Below are 13,290 nucleotides of genomic sequence, written 5' to 3'. Positions count from 1 at the left end.
GTATTCACACTGAGATCACATTTTCAGAGTAAAAGTTTTAAGAAAAAAATACACATTTGATAAGAATCCTTCCATAGAAATGTTTTTAAAGATTCGTCTGTACATAGAGTAAGTTGATTTTATTTAGGTAAAATTCAGTGGAGGGTCATATTAATGGCTTGGCCATTTTTTGATCTTTTTAGCCCATCTGTGAAAGTGCCTGCTACAAGATGTAAGCTTGCCTTTTGGAAATGAGCTTGCATAAAAAGCATAAAATGAAGGTATACTTTCTCTGACTTTTTACTTTCTAGGTGGAGCACATGATGACAGAAATAAATCTCGTCCTGTTGTAATAACATGTGTCAGACCTGGAGGGCCTGCTGACAGGTACAATTCATCTTTCTCTGGAGTTCATGTGAAAGAGAAATAGAGAAAGGTGAATTATTTGGGACAGAAGTTAGGATTTTGAGTGAAACAGACGCATTTAAATACAGTCCTTTGAAATTCAAGGGTTTGTCTTTAATTGTTGTAATAGAAATAACAACTGCCACAATACTAATGGACAAACACAGAGGCTCACAATAATTTCTGCAGTAGGGCAGATCACATTTTTTTCTTTCTTCAGACAACTGATGTAGCTCTTAATTATGCATTTTATACTCTAACACCACAGTCTTTTTCTCTTGCAGTTCAGAATAATACTGTGATAAGTTTGAGCATTGTATTATTCTGTTTTCTGTACATATCTGTATGTGAGATCACACATAACTTTACCTAGAAAACATCTGACTACAGGTTATGTTTTCACCATATTTTTATATAATACCGTTTTGCATATATATAAAGAAAGAATATTCACTTTATGTACAAACTGTATTTTCAAAAATGGCATTTGGTCCTTAAACCATTAAAGAAACTCAAAGGGCAGTTTCTTTAAAGTATACCGATATCTGTAGCCTGTGCTGACATTTTTGACCTTGGAAATATTAACGGAAAAGAAAATTTTTCAAGAGAATGTTTCTTTCGTTCCCTCACTTTCTTTTCTCCCTCGTCCCCTGGTTTCCTTGTTTTTCTCCATGATGCTTAAGTTGACAGTGTTAGTATTTAATTTTCTATTATAATTCTGAATAGGTTATGAGATATGCCAATGTGACAGTATTTTAGATTTAGAGCTGAATTACCTCTAGGTAGGAAGAAAGGAAAAATGGAATTATGCTAGTAAAAGATATTTTAAAGAAAATCAATAAATGGACATTCATATTTTGCAGTCTGTTTCAGCACCTGTGTGTTTGCACCTCATGTTTATTTTAAAGAAAATATTGGAGGAAGATGTGTTTATGTATGTATGAAAAAAGAGTTGTGTGGACAAGGCAGAAAGAAAGCATATGTTGAGCAGAAGCTATACTTAGTTGCAGTTTAATGTGACTTGATTATTTCACTGTGCGGTAAGCTGTTTTCCAGTCACTGACTTTCCAATTAAAGCAATTTCCTTCCCACTGCTCCCTCTGATCATTCTCACTGTCAAAGTAAATGTTAAGTGTTAAGGTAAGAGGGATGGATGTCAGGGAGGGTGCAAGAGATTTGCTGTGCATGAAAATGGTATTATCTCCTAATCAATTTATCTTACACTAACAAAGATCATTCCTTCATTCTCCCTTCAGAGAGGGCACAATCAAACCTGGGGACAGGCTGCTGAGTGTTGATGGAATCCGACTGTTGGGAACAACACATGCTGAAGCCATGAGTATTCTCAAACAATGTGGACAGGAGGCGACTCTGCTGGTTGAATATGATGTCTCAGTGATGGGTAGGTTGTGAGATGGGAAGTGGGGCTGTAGTACTGGGAGCCATCTGTGATGTTTCACTGTCTGTTCTCCATGAGCTATTTTAGAAGTGATTGTGACCTGTTATGCTCCTAGTAGCACAGCTATTCCCTCCTGCATCATATCATTAATCTTGGGTTCATAAGGAGGTGAGCAGTATTTTACTGTAATTTAGCATTCTGGCATTCTGTGGTTTGTAGACTGAAACCATAGTGTGGATTCTAGTAAAGTAACTTTTCCAGTGACTAGTTTATAATAAAGGTTAATGGAGTGTAAACATTTCTATGTCACATGAAAGAGGGGAATACTTGATCTAACAAGAATTTTTTTGCCTTTTGCCAGTGCTGCTAGTTGGACAAGACATAATTAAAAAGTCAAAAGCCACAGAGAAAAGAATAGAGGAGAGAAAATTTCTTAAGAAATACAAAGGCGGCAAATCATCGCTTGAAAAATGAGCTTACATTATACAAACTTGGATTGAACTCATTGAAAATATGGAAGGGTTTTTGGGAAGTAAAGTAGAACAGATGATTTTTAACAAGAGATTCGGAATTGACTTGTTTCCATTTGTTTTGGAAATTGTCATATCCCCCCAAGTTTTTCAAGATACAGAAAATTCATAGCAGCAAGAAACAGAAATACTCACCAGTCAGCCTGAAATATTCCTTCTCTGTTTGGGGATTTTTCACTTTTTTTCCTGCTCAGTTCCACAGTCAGGTTCCTAGCCTAGCAGAAAAGCAGCCTCCTAGGGATTTGTGAAATAGCACTGTCAAACTTCAAAGCCTTGGAAAAGATTAATACTGAAAAGAATAATGTCAGATATTTGCTTATTCTGGAGCAGCCCTCTTTATTCTTTGAGACACAGATGTCCCTGTTTTTATTACAGTATATGTCTCTGTTTACTTAACTGTCAAGGACTGAAGTGGCAGGTTTGTGTAGTGTCTGGCAGGCCTGATGGACCATTGTACCACCTTTCATGTCCAGAAAGGTGGAGACAGCTCAGATGAGCTCTAGCTTTTGAGGAGAACTAGAATTTAGGTGTTTTCATTTGTTTCTTCTTTTTTCTTTGAAAGATGATGGATGACCAAACCTCATCTGTCATCACAGTTAAATCAATATTCTTTCTACTCCACTTTTTCTAAAATGAACCCCTGGCCTTAAACAAAGTTCCCAGCAAATTTTCCTTTCAGAGAAAACTCCCATCCCCATTTTCCTTGTATACCCCAGGGGGAGAGTCAGCCTCCATTTCACTGAGGAGCTTTTGGAAATCTTTTCAGGTTTGTGTAAGGAGGAGACCATATGATGAAATACTCTGTTGTGACCTAAACTGCAGTGTGTTCAAGGCAGGAACCTTATTTTCAGTACTGTCTGGATAGAGCTCAGTTCAGGAGGATACAGAACTTAGTTGGAAATTTGTCCTGGTTTGAAAAGACAGGTGTGCTAGGGAAGAGCAGGGCCTTCCCTCAAAATGGAGCCAATGAATCCCTCCCTCTGAATTAGTGTAATTTTGGAATTAAGGGGCTCTCAGGCAAAGATATGGGGATAGGAATAACAGTTCTTTACTAGAGTATATATAGATATATATATATTTACATATTTATATTTATATGCATATATATATATACATATATATAACCAGGCGAACAAAACAAGAACAGCTATGACATTACCACCAAACAGCCCAGGACCCCAGCAGCAGTTCTCCTGGCTGTGCACACCTTTCCTTTCCCCGTGCTGCAGCTCCCATCCCACTGGCAGTCAGTGCCAGCAGCTCCCGGGGGCAGGGACAGATGCGCTGATCCCGACGTGGCCGCGGGAGCGCTGGGGGCGATGGAGGCCGTGTCCCCACGGGAAGGCCGGAGGAGAGGCTCTGCTCACGGATCCCTGGGGCAGCGTCGGTCCCGGTGTTCCGGCAGGATGCTTGGAGGCGGCAGGCCGAGGCAGGAGGGTGTCCCGGCAGGGGTGCGGGGTCCAACAGCAGCAGAGGCAGCACCCGGTGCTGGGATGGCGGGCGAGGTTTTCCAGCGGCCCTGCTCCCCCAGAGCCAAACGAGCGAGAGAGCGACTGCCCCCAGCTCTCCTTTACCTGCCCCTGATCTCACAGCTCCCCCTGTCACTAGCCATCAGTGCTAGAGCCTAGCCATCAGTACTTCTTGGCGTGTCAATGGGAAAAAGATTCCACAGAGAGGAAAGGAATAAAGTCAACCCCCAACAAAATTTCACACTTGTAACTCTAAGGGCAGCACCTACAATCAGTCTCTTCGTGTCAGTTTCTCTCTGAATAAATTCTCTTTTATTCTCAGCACCAAATCTGGATTTATCATTCCTGCCTTTCTGGCAATGAATGTGTTATCCAGCAGAAATTAAAGGAGGTAGAAGCCTGAGACTTGTGGAGTCAGAAAGAAAGAAAGAAAAGGAATTTAAACACTGGGTATGGTGATCCAGCGAAGTCTGCAAGAAGAAATAAAGAGGGAACCAGTAGACTGTCTATCTAATGCATCATGATTTTTTTAGATATTACCTAGCCCCCAGTAGGTTTTGAATTTTTTTCCAGTTCGTGTGCCCAATTTGCAGTGGTGTGAACAAAAGATTTTGTTGAGAAGCTCTCTTGTGCAGTTATGCTGTGACTATGTGGTCCAAAGGCAAAAAATCATTCATCCTAATCCATTGAATCCTGACCCAGGAAACCTTTTCTGATTTGAATCTTCTTTTAGTTCTGCTCAAGAGTGGGAAAGTCAAAGTTGGGAGTAATGTGAAAGAGAACACGAGTTGTGAAGAGAAATTTAAGAGTTACAGAAATGTTACTCTTTTTCCCAACTCTTATGTTACCCTTAAATTGTTCGTAATGCTGTCTGAGGGGTTGATGTGAATTTGAAAATAGGCTAAAACAAAGGAAAAGCATTGGGTAATGTGACATCAATAACTGATGCTGGAAAATGGACTAATAGGCTAGCCTGCTTGGGGGGGCGGGGGGCAGAAACAATCCAAAAGTTACACAGAAGTCTAGTGTGTTTTGTAGGGTCCTCCTGGTATAAGCTTTCAGTAGAGTATATTAGAATATATTACTCCTAAAGATATATTTGTATATTTGTACTATTTGCTTTAATACCTTCTCATCTGCTAGTGGATGGTAATATCCTGTAAAGTAGCATACCATGTGGCCAGAACTGGAAAGAGCCATAAAATACATTCTGATAGCATGAAATTGGAACCTGATTTGAAATGGTTTTACTAGATGAAGAAAATAATCCTGCACTATTTCTCAACTACAGTCCTGTAGTGTGTAACAGACTTTTTTTACTCCTGTAAGCATAAGCTGTTTCAAAGGTACTGTATTTCTCAAAGTTTACTTCTTCCAGCTGAAGTCTTCAAGAGGTCACTTGGGAAGCTTGTACATTTTATTGTTTCTGGACCCTAGACAAAATGGAGTAAAAAAAAGCATCAAGGCTTTCTGTGCAGGGTAATCACAGGTGTATATAATGTAAGAGATGTGGCTATTCCTGTTGAACTCTCTGGGGTTACACCTGTGCTTGCTTAAGTACATCCTGAAGTCTCCTGCTCAGCTGGGTCCCAGTAAACAAACTTGTCAATTCAGCTTTTTGGAAGAGATTTCTTTTTTTTTTTTTTTTTTTTAAGACTGCTGAAAATATTTCCAGGTTGATGTGTGAAGTGTACTGCTGTGTAGTTTCAAAAAGACTTTGACATAATAGGAGTTTGAAAATACTAAAATAATCCCTGAAGAAAATTGGAAAACCTAATTTCTGAGAAAGTATTTTATAATGTGGTAAAAGTTACATTTGAAGTTGTGGAGGGTGCTGTCGTCCAAATGTCTTTCTGTTTTCCAAAACACATTCTCCAGTCTTGAAGTACTGTGATTGCTTACCTTTCTTTTTGATTTTAAAGGAAACTACCTGTGTTTTTTAATTTTGTGGTGCTTTAATAATGCTGCACTTCAGTGTTTGCAAAGGATATGGATATGGTGATTTGCTGCTACACATGATTTTGTGGTCTTTATTTTTCCCTGCAATCCTTACACCTTAAGTGTCCAGCATTTCTGGTCATGTGGGTCACATATTTTCACTTAGTGGTGGGAGAGGTCTGTATAGTACAGCTCTCTGTGCCCTATGATTACACCTGCATTTTGAGAAATGCAAGAAGTAGAGACAAGGTGGAAGCTAGCAGTGTCAAGATGATTTTGCAACCTGAATCCTCTCCTGTGGCAATGAAATAAAAAATACTAATTCTGAGATATAAAGTTAGGTTGGGGAGACTGAAATTCTCACTGTTAGGCAGTGCTCAGATGAAGTATCATAATTAACTGCTCACAGCTAGAGTTATAGTAGTGAAAGTTAGAATGCAACACTAATAACAAGCTACAAACAAAGATTTACAGTAACTCTACTTCATAAATGGCTGTTGATGATCTTTTGAGCAACCTAATTTTTAAGTCTTGGATGGTCATGCTGTGGCAATCTTTGAATCGAGGATACTGTAGTTAAACAAAACTAACAGCTTTTTCCAGAACTTTGGCAGAAAATTAAGCTTTTTTTAGTTGTTTGCACTTGTGAGACACAACAACTTTCTCTCTTATCTCTTCAATGGACGTTTGTTAGTTCAAACCATGCTGTGGTGATCAGGAGTGAAGGAACATCTTGCTCTTTCAAATTCCATATGTTTCTCTGGCTTCTTTAACACTTCTTGCTCTATTTGAGCCAGTATAGATTTGCTGAAATGTGGCACCCTGTAAGCATTCTCTACAAAACAGAAATAGTCAGCTTGTTTTGTGTTGCAAATCTACCAGAGTCACCCTGACATAGAACTGCTTGATTTTAACTAGAGCAACGCTCTCTATTTTCTGAACTCAGTGTTTAACACTGATAGGATTTTCTAGAAGGGGGATTATTGATGCAGACATTTGCTAGTAAATATTTTTGCTAGCCTCATCCAAGACTTCTGGCTCTTTAAGTTTGCCTATTAAAGTAATTAATTAATTAATTAATGCTGAAATTATCTTATGAAAGCATATTTAAAGAAATCTGTATTGCCTTTTCACAATTCTGCCCTAACAGGAAGATCACTAGGTAGAGAAAATTCGCAGTTTAAAGATCAGGTGAGGTAATCTGTGGTCTAGTGTAGACTTTCAGTAATTTTTGGAAAGTGAGAAATAGAGAAGAAAGAACTTATGGACTGACCCATAAGTTCCATACAGCAGTATCACCTTTGTGCATCCAGAGCTGTGGAGACCCTTAAAAGCTAGAGATTTTACAAGCCCAAAGGACCAGGACCCACAGAGACTCAAAGGGCTGACTTAAGATCTTCATAAGCCTTACAAGTGTTGCAAGACCTTGAAAGCTGAAGTAAAGTCAGGAACCCTGTAAGATTCACACTGCCTTTTTCTTTCTGTTGCTTTACAAGTTTTAAATTTACATTTCCTTTGTCTCATATAGGGTTTTGACAGAACAGATAGCATATTCTAGCATTTGACTGCAACTTCAGGTCTCCTGGCTATCACAGGGCAATAGGTTTAGATCCCTTGAAATTCTAAGTATGAATTAGTTGCTTAAAACTTTGAAGACATTTTTTTGTCTTATGTTTCTTCTGAGACAAATAGAATGAAAATTAATGTGCAAAGCAAAGGTCATAATAGCTATATTAATTGAAACATTACTCTACTTTAAATACTGCTACACAGACACATACACAAGTTACATTACAAGACAATACTGGAAGTCGAAATGTTGAGTGTTCCACTTGGGAAATGTCAGAAGTGAGATTGTCTGCTCAGCCACTGTCCAGAGAGGTGTGCATGCAGTACAGTCACAAGAGCCACAGCAGAGATAATAACCTTTTTATGCAGCTATTCATTTTGAATTTTATTTCTGTCTTCAGTGTGTGACCACAGGCTTATTGAAGGCACTGCCCAGATCCTTATCTAAATGCAAAGTTATTAATTTCCTGGTGTTTTTTCCTGAGGCCCTACTCCTGACACAGTTTGAGTGCTTCAGGCAATATGCAGATCTCAAGGATAAAACCTCTGAGTCCCAAGGTCATTCCATCTGTACTGGATCTTTCTTAAAGCAGATGACACAGACATAACTCTAACAGTTCCAGAAATATCAACTCATAGATGTATCACTAGGTAAAATACATGGAATTTTTTTTGTTACTTGTGGAGGCTAATGAGTGATTCACATTCACCGAGCAGATATTTAAATCCACGTGCTATGGCATGTTAGTCGCATCTTACTGTTCGGTTTACTTGTTTATCCAACACATGGTGTGTTCTGCTGTTGGTGCCAGATGCCTGCATCAGGGACACCAGTATAAACTGACAGTCAGCCGTGGATATATACAGTGAATAACTTTTCTCTTTGTAGTGCTAGCAAGTTGTGGCAAGGCACAGGGAGGTGCTTCAAGGGCAAGTCCTGCCTGGCTGACCTGTTGGGTTTCTGTGATGGAGTTAACTGTATCAGTGGACAGGGGAAGAGCTACAGATGTCATCTCTCTGGACCTCTGTAAAGCTTTTGATATGGTCTCCCACAGCATCTTTTGCTCTCAGCTGGAGAGAGATGGATTCAGTGGATGGCTTGTTGTTAGACGGATAAGGAATTGATTGGACAGTCACATCCCGAGGGTAGTGGTTAATGGCTTAGAGTTCCAGTGAGCATCAGTGACAAGTGGTGTCCCTCAGAGGACCAGTGTTATTTAATATCCTCATTAATGACACAGACAAAAGGATCGAGTGCACACTCAGCAAACTGGCAGGTGACACTGAGCTGAGTGGTGCAGTGGACACACCTGAAGGATGGGATGCCATCCAGAGAGTCCTGTCCAAGTTCCCTCTGGATGGGGGCTGGGCTTGTGGTAATCTCAGAAGGTTTAATATGGTCAAGTTCAAGGTGCTGGACATGGATGCGGGCAAACCCTGGGATCAACACAGGCTGGGGATGAGCAGATCAGAGCAGTCCTGCTGAGAAGGGCTCAGGGGTGCTGCTGGAGGAGAGAGGCTGGACATGACCCAGCCATGTGCACTCACAGCACAGAGAGCCAAACGTGTCCTGGGCTGCATCCAAAGCAGAGTGGACAGCAGGGGAAGGATGGGGTTCTGTCCCTCTGCACTGCTCTGCTCAAGTGAGACCCCACCTGCAGTGCTGCATCCAGCTCTGGGGTCCCAGCACATGAAGGACACTGACCTGCTGGATCAAGTCCAGAGGAGGCCACCAAGATGATCAGAGGGATGGAGCACCTCTCCTATGAGGGAAGGCTGAGAGAGTTGGGTTTGTTCAGCCTGAGAAGGAGAAGGGTTTGGGATCACCTAATTGTGGCATTCCAGTACCTGAAGGGAGCCCACAAGAAAGATGGAGAGAGGCTTGCTACAAGGGCTTGTAGTGACAGGACAAGAGAGAATGGCTCCCAACTGAAAGGAAGTAGGTTAAGATATTAGATGAAGGAAGAAATCCTTCTAGGGGTAGTGAGGCATTGGAACAGGTAGCCCAGAGAGGTCGTGACTGCCCCATCCCTGAAAGTGTCCAGGACCAGGTTGGATGGGGCTCTGAGCAACCTGATGTAGTGGAATGAATCCCTGCTCATGGCAGGTGGGCTGGAACTAGATAATCTTTAAAGACCCTTCCAACCCAAGCTGTTCTGTGGTCCTGTGATTTCATCTGGTGTGGGGTATGATTTACCCTTGGCATGAGAAACCTGAGTCTTGTGATTTTTTTCTGCTAGCATGTTTTCTGTCTTTCAGGACTGCTCTTTTACAACAGGAAGAATGGGTTATTCATTTTAACCCTTCGTCTCTCATGCTGCTACTAAATATGATGTGCAGGCTTCACATAGTCTCATTGTGAGCCTGTAAGATGATTGATATCAACCAGTTTGTCATAAGTTCATGCTTCCTTACCTGTTTTAATCTACTCATCTTCTTTAAAGGAAATATAAATACATTTTTTAACACCTCTTGATATAAATGGGGTAGCATGGAAACCTAAGGTAAATAGGCATTATGGTTTTAAAATATACAGCTTTTTGGGCTGGATTCAAATTCAAATTGAAATTCAAAAACCAGTTATTGATTGGTCAGTATTTTGTGTGATCAAGAGATAGAGCTGCTGGCTGTTACAATGAAATACAAAAATGCTTGCAGTTGTTCACCAATGCTGTTGGTCCCTTCAGCCTTTACAGAAATTGTGATAACAATCTGATACTTAGAAATAGCAGTCAGGTGTTCCCTCCCATGTTACATAACCTTATTTTCCTTGGAATTCCCTCTTTATGTTTTACACACCTCCTACCCATCTCATTCACTGCTGTTCCTCAAAACCTTTGGGACTTTCACCTATGGGTAGGACATTCGTTTCATTGTGAGGACTGCTAAGCAGTGAAAGAGGTGTGGAATGGGGCCTTTTAAGAAAACAGATTTTTCTTTCCAGTGAATGGTACCACTGGGTTGCATAAGCAGCTCTCAGTTTGTTGCTCACTGGTACCTGTGTAAGCTTATATCCTTAAGAGCATTGGCTCATGTTTATGTACCATTACCTGGGTTTCTCTGTCAGAAAAACTAAAAGATTCTGACATCCATACCAGAATAGTTCCTCAAAAGAGTGAGAACCATTAAGCCCACCAGCTTGCTCTCTGTTAACAGTGTTATCAGACCAGCTGTCCTGCACATGATTGATCCCTGTCTATTTCATGGAGGCCTGATGCTTCTTTCTTCCATTCTTTGTTCTTAGCCTGGTTCTGAGCTGCATTACTGTCTTTTTCCCACTAGCTGTTTAATTTTTCCTTTCTCTGGTGACCCAGTTTGAGTCGTCTTTTCTAGAAGGTCCTAAATCCCTAACATGCTATTCCCTCTCCTTACAGCCCAGTTTTTTCTGCTGTCTTTTGCCAAGTAAGTTTAGGTAATTCTCCAACACATTTCTCTCACACTGCTGATTTCCCGCTTTTAAACACCTTTTGCAGTTTACACTCCTGTCCTTCTTTAGCCCTTTCTCTTGTGCCTGTCTCTTAGCAAACCATTCCCAAGTTTCTTGTTCTGCAGCTGCTTTACAGATCAATAACCTGCTCACCTTAGTTCCTCCCCTTCTTGCCCAAAAAGTCTTTCTCTCCCCTCTTCTTAGTTCTTGATTCCCAGTGCCAGATCTGTCAGGTAGAGAAGACACATAGGGAGCATGAATTTTCCATATAAAGTCTATAGAATTTTCAGGGGGAGGGGCAGGGTAGGTGGGGCAAACTATGTATTTTTCTAATGACCTGTTTCAGCTAAAATAACTAAGGGGAGAGAAAAAAGTACAGTCTGAAAAAACTAGCCATTGGGAAAAAAAAAAATCACACTAAATATTTGTACTGCTGCGAAGTTGTAAGTTACAAGCAATTAAAAACAAGATGTTTTAATCAGAAAAGTATGATTTCCATGATTCCCAAGGCTATTTGCCCTTATCTTTGCCCTATTTGCCCGATGTCTTTTCTCTGTCTGGTTGTGATTTGCTGCTGCAGTTTAATAGCTGTCTTGCTAATAGGTGATTGCAGAAGGGAGATGTCATGTTTTACAAGGATTTCATAAATCTTACATAAATCTTATTTCTTTCTTTACAAACTTCTTGATCATCCCTAAAGAGAAAAGGAGTTTAGCTGAACCATATAAGTTACAAATTACTCTAACAGGTCCAATTAAAATTTATCTCAAGTGCTTTTGAAACTATGGCCTCATTAAAAGCAGCTTAATGAACATTGCTTTGTATGGGAGAAAAAAAACTGTAAAGGTGAAATGAGATGTCCCTGAAACAGAAAACAAAGGGTACAATTTAATTGTCATAAATAACTAGGAACAGGGAGGAGTTCCACTTAATGTATGAAAATACTCTGTTTTACTGAGTTCTGAGAGTAGTGGAAAAATTTGTCTTCAAAGACTTGTCAGGAAGGTGAAACCTGTATTTGTATGCAGTTAATCTAAATACAATCGCAAGAGAACAATCTGAAATACAAAATGCATTTCATGACAGGAATTCATTAAAGGAGACCCTTGCTAGTCTGTGTGAGTATCTCTTTACAAAGTACATGGTGTCAATATTTTAGATACTAATTCAAGGGCTTAGATCCTCAAAAGGAAGCAGTCTCTACCTCCTAAAAATATGATAATTTGCTTCTTCTAATAAGTAATTAAAGACACATAGTGGAAGGAGAAGATTCTTGTGATAATCACTCCTGTCCACCATCCAGGCTTCAAGAAAGCAGAGCAAAGGAGCAAATAACCCTCACAGACACTTAGCAAAAGATGGGAAATAAAGATTGATCAAATCTTTCCAGTTCACATGAGGGCTATCCAGATACACCTACACCATGAAATGCAGCGTGAAAGAGAATTGGCATCCCTACCACATGCTCATACCTCTGGTCAGCTGAAAGTGGGTCAGTTATCTGACTTCTCTGTTATTTAGCATGCTGGTCAACAGAGACTATGGTAACAACAGGATAATGAGGTATCCTGGCTTGTGCTTGTCTGAAAAAAAAAATAAGCAAGTAGCTGCAGTATTTAAATTCAGAGTACAGAGGTGAAAGTTTTATAGAAATGGTGATAATTAAGTTGTGTGGAGATAAAAGGATCTTCTGTATGTGCTATGCATTTCAAAGCAGGAGAAACTCTGTAATCGGAAAACATCCAATTAAGAAAAAATACAGCCCCAGATTTGTGTTAGTGACATTGCAGTCATCTGAGAGACTAAGGACTAAGAGACAGATCTGATTTTTCTTATACTTGAGAGAATTTGTGCTGGAACCTCAAAATCTGTCTTTAAAAGGACCCATCTCTAAGGAAGTAACAGCAGAAAGGCACCAGTCCTGCCTCCATTCCAGGGAAAGGAAAACACTAAATGTCTCCCAAGACTTCCCCTGAGAGAAGGCGTTTTAGAAAACCTGAAACTGAACCACTCCATCCTCTTGACTTTTTTTCATGGGTATGAGACATCTGGACTGTGCTTGACAGGTCAGGTCAAGGGGGAAAAACCCAAGAGTCCCTCAGGTCATTTGCTGGAACACCTGTACCAGGCATAATCTCAGAGGTTAAAATAGGATGCAGATTTTTATTCCTTTACAGTAAGGTTAATGGTTCATTAATCATTTCACAGAACATTTATGCTGAAAGGGATGGATTTCAAAGTATGGATATTTTTAGATACTTAGCCTCAATATGACCTCAGTTAATGGTGTTTTAGTGCAAAACCCATGTGAATGAGATCTGAAACTGGTCCTGTGAGACTACACCATCTAGTACTCAGCACTTGGGAGTTGTGTACTGTTCAGAGAAGACAGTAATAAGGTCTGTGAGCTGGAAATTTACGTAGTGGAGAAAATCAGCATTTTAAGGTGAACAGGTTTGCCTTGAAATCAACATAGTTTCTCAAGATAATTGCACCAGTACCTCATCTTACAACATGATCTTGTTATACTTCCAGTGGTGTTGCTCATCTGTACAATGAGTGTATGTTTGACCA

The 13,290-nt window shown here is 40.1% G+C and overlaps 1 protein-coding gene across 5 annotated transcripts in view; it reads left to right on the top strand.

Moving 5' to 3' along the window:
- Positions 1 to 13,290, top strand: part of GRIP1 (glutamate receptor interacting protein 1) — a 220,863-nt gene that overhangs the window by 146,412 nt on the left and 61,161 nt on the right. For all 5 annotated transcript variants that reach the window (XM_062492005.1, XM_062492004.1, XM_062492003.1 and 2 more), the window contains exons 6-7: positions 291 to 366; positions 1,641 to 1,786. In XM_062492005.1, the coding sequence (XP_062347989.1) occupies positions 291 to 366; positions 1,641 to 1,786 (222 nt within the window). The remainder of the gene's footprint in view (positions 1 to 290; positions 367 to 1,640; positions 1,787 to 13,290) is intronic.

Source organism: Cinclus cinclus, chromosome 4 (assembly GCF_963662255.1).
Source record: "Cinclus cinclus chromosome 4, bCinCin1.1, whole genome shotgun sequence".
NCBI lineage: Eukaryota > Metazoa > Chordata > Aves > Passeriformes > Cinclidae > Cinclus > Cinclus cinclus.
This window is presented reverse-complemented; position numbering and strand designations above follow the sequence as displayed.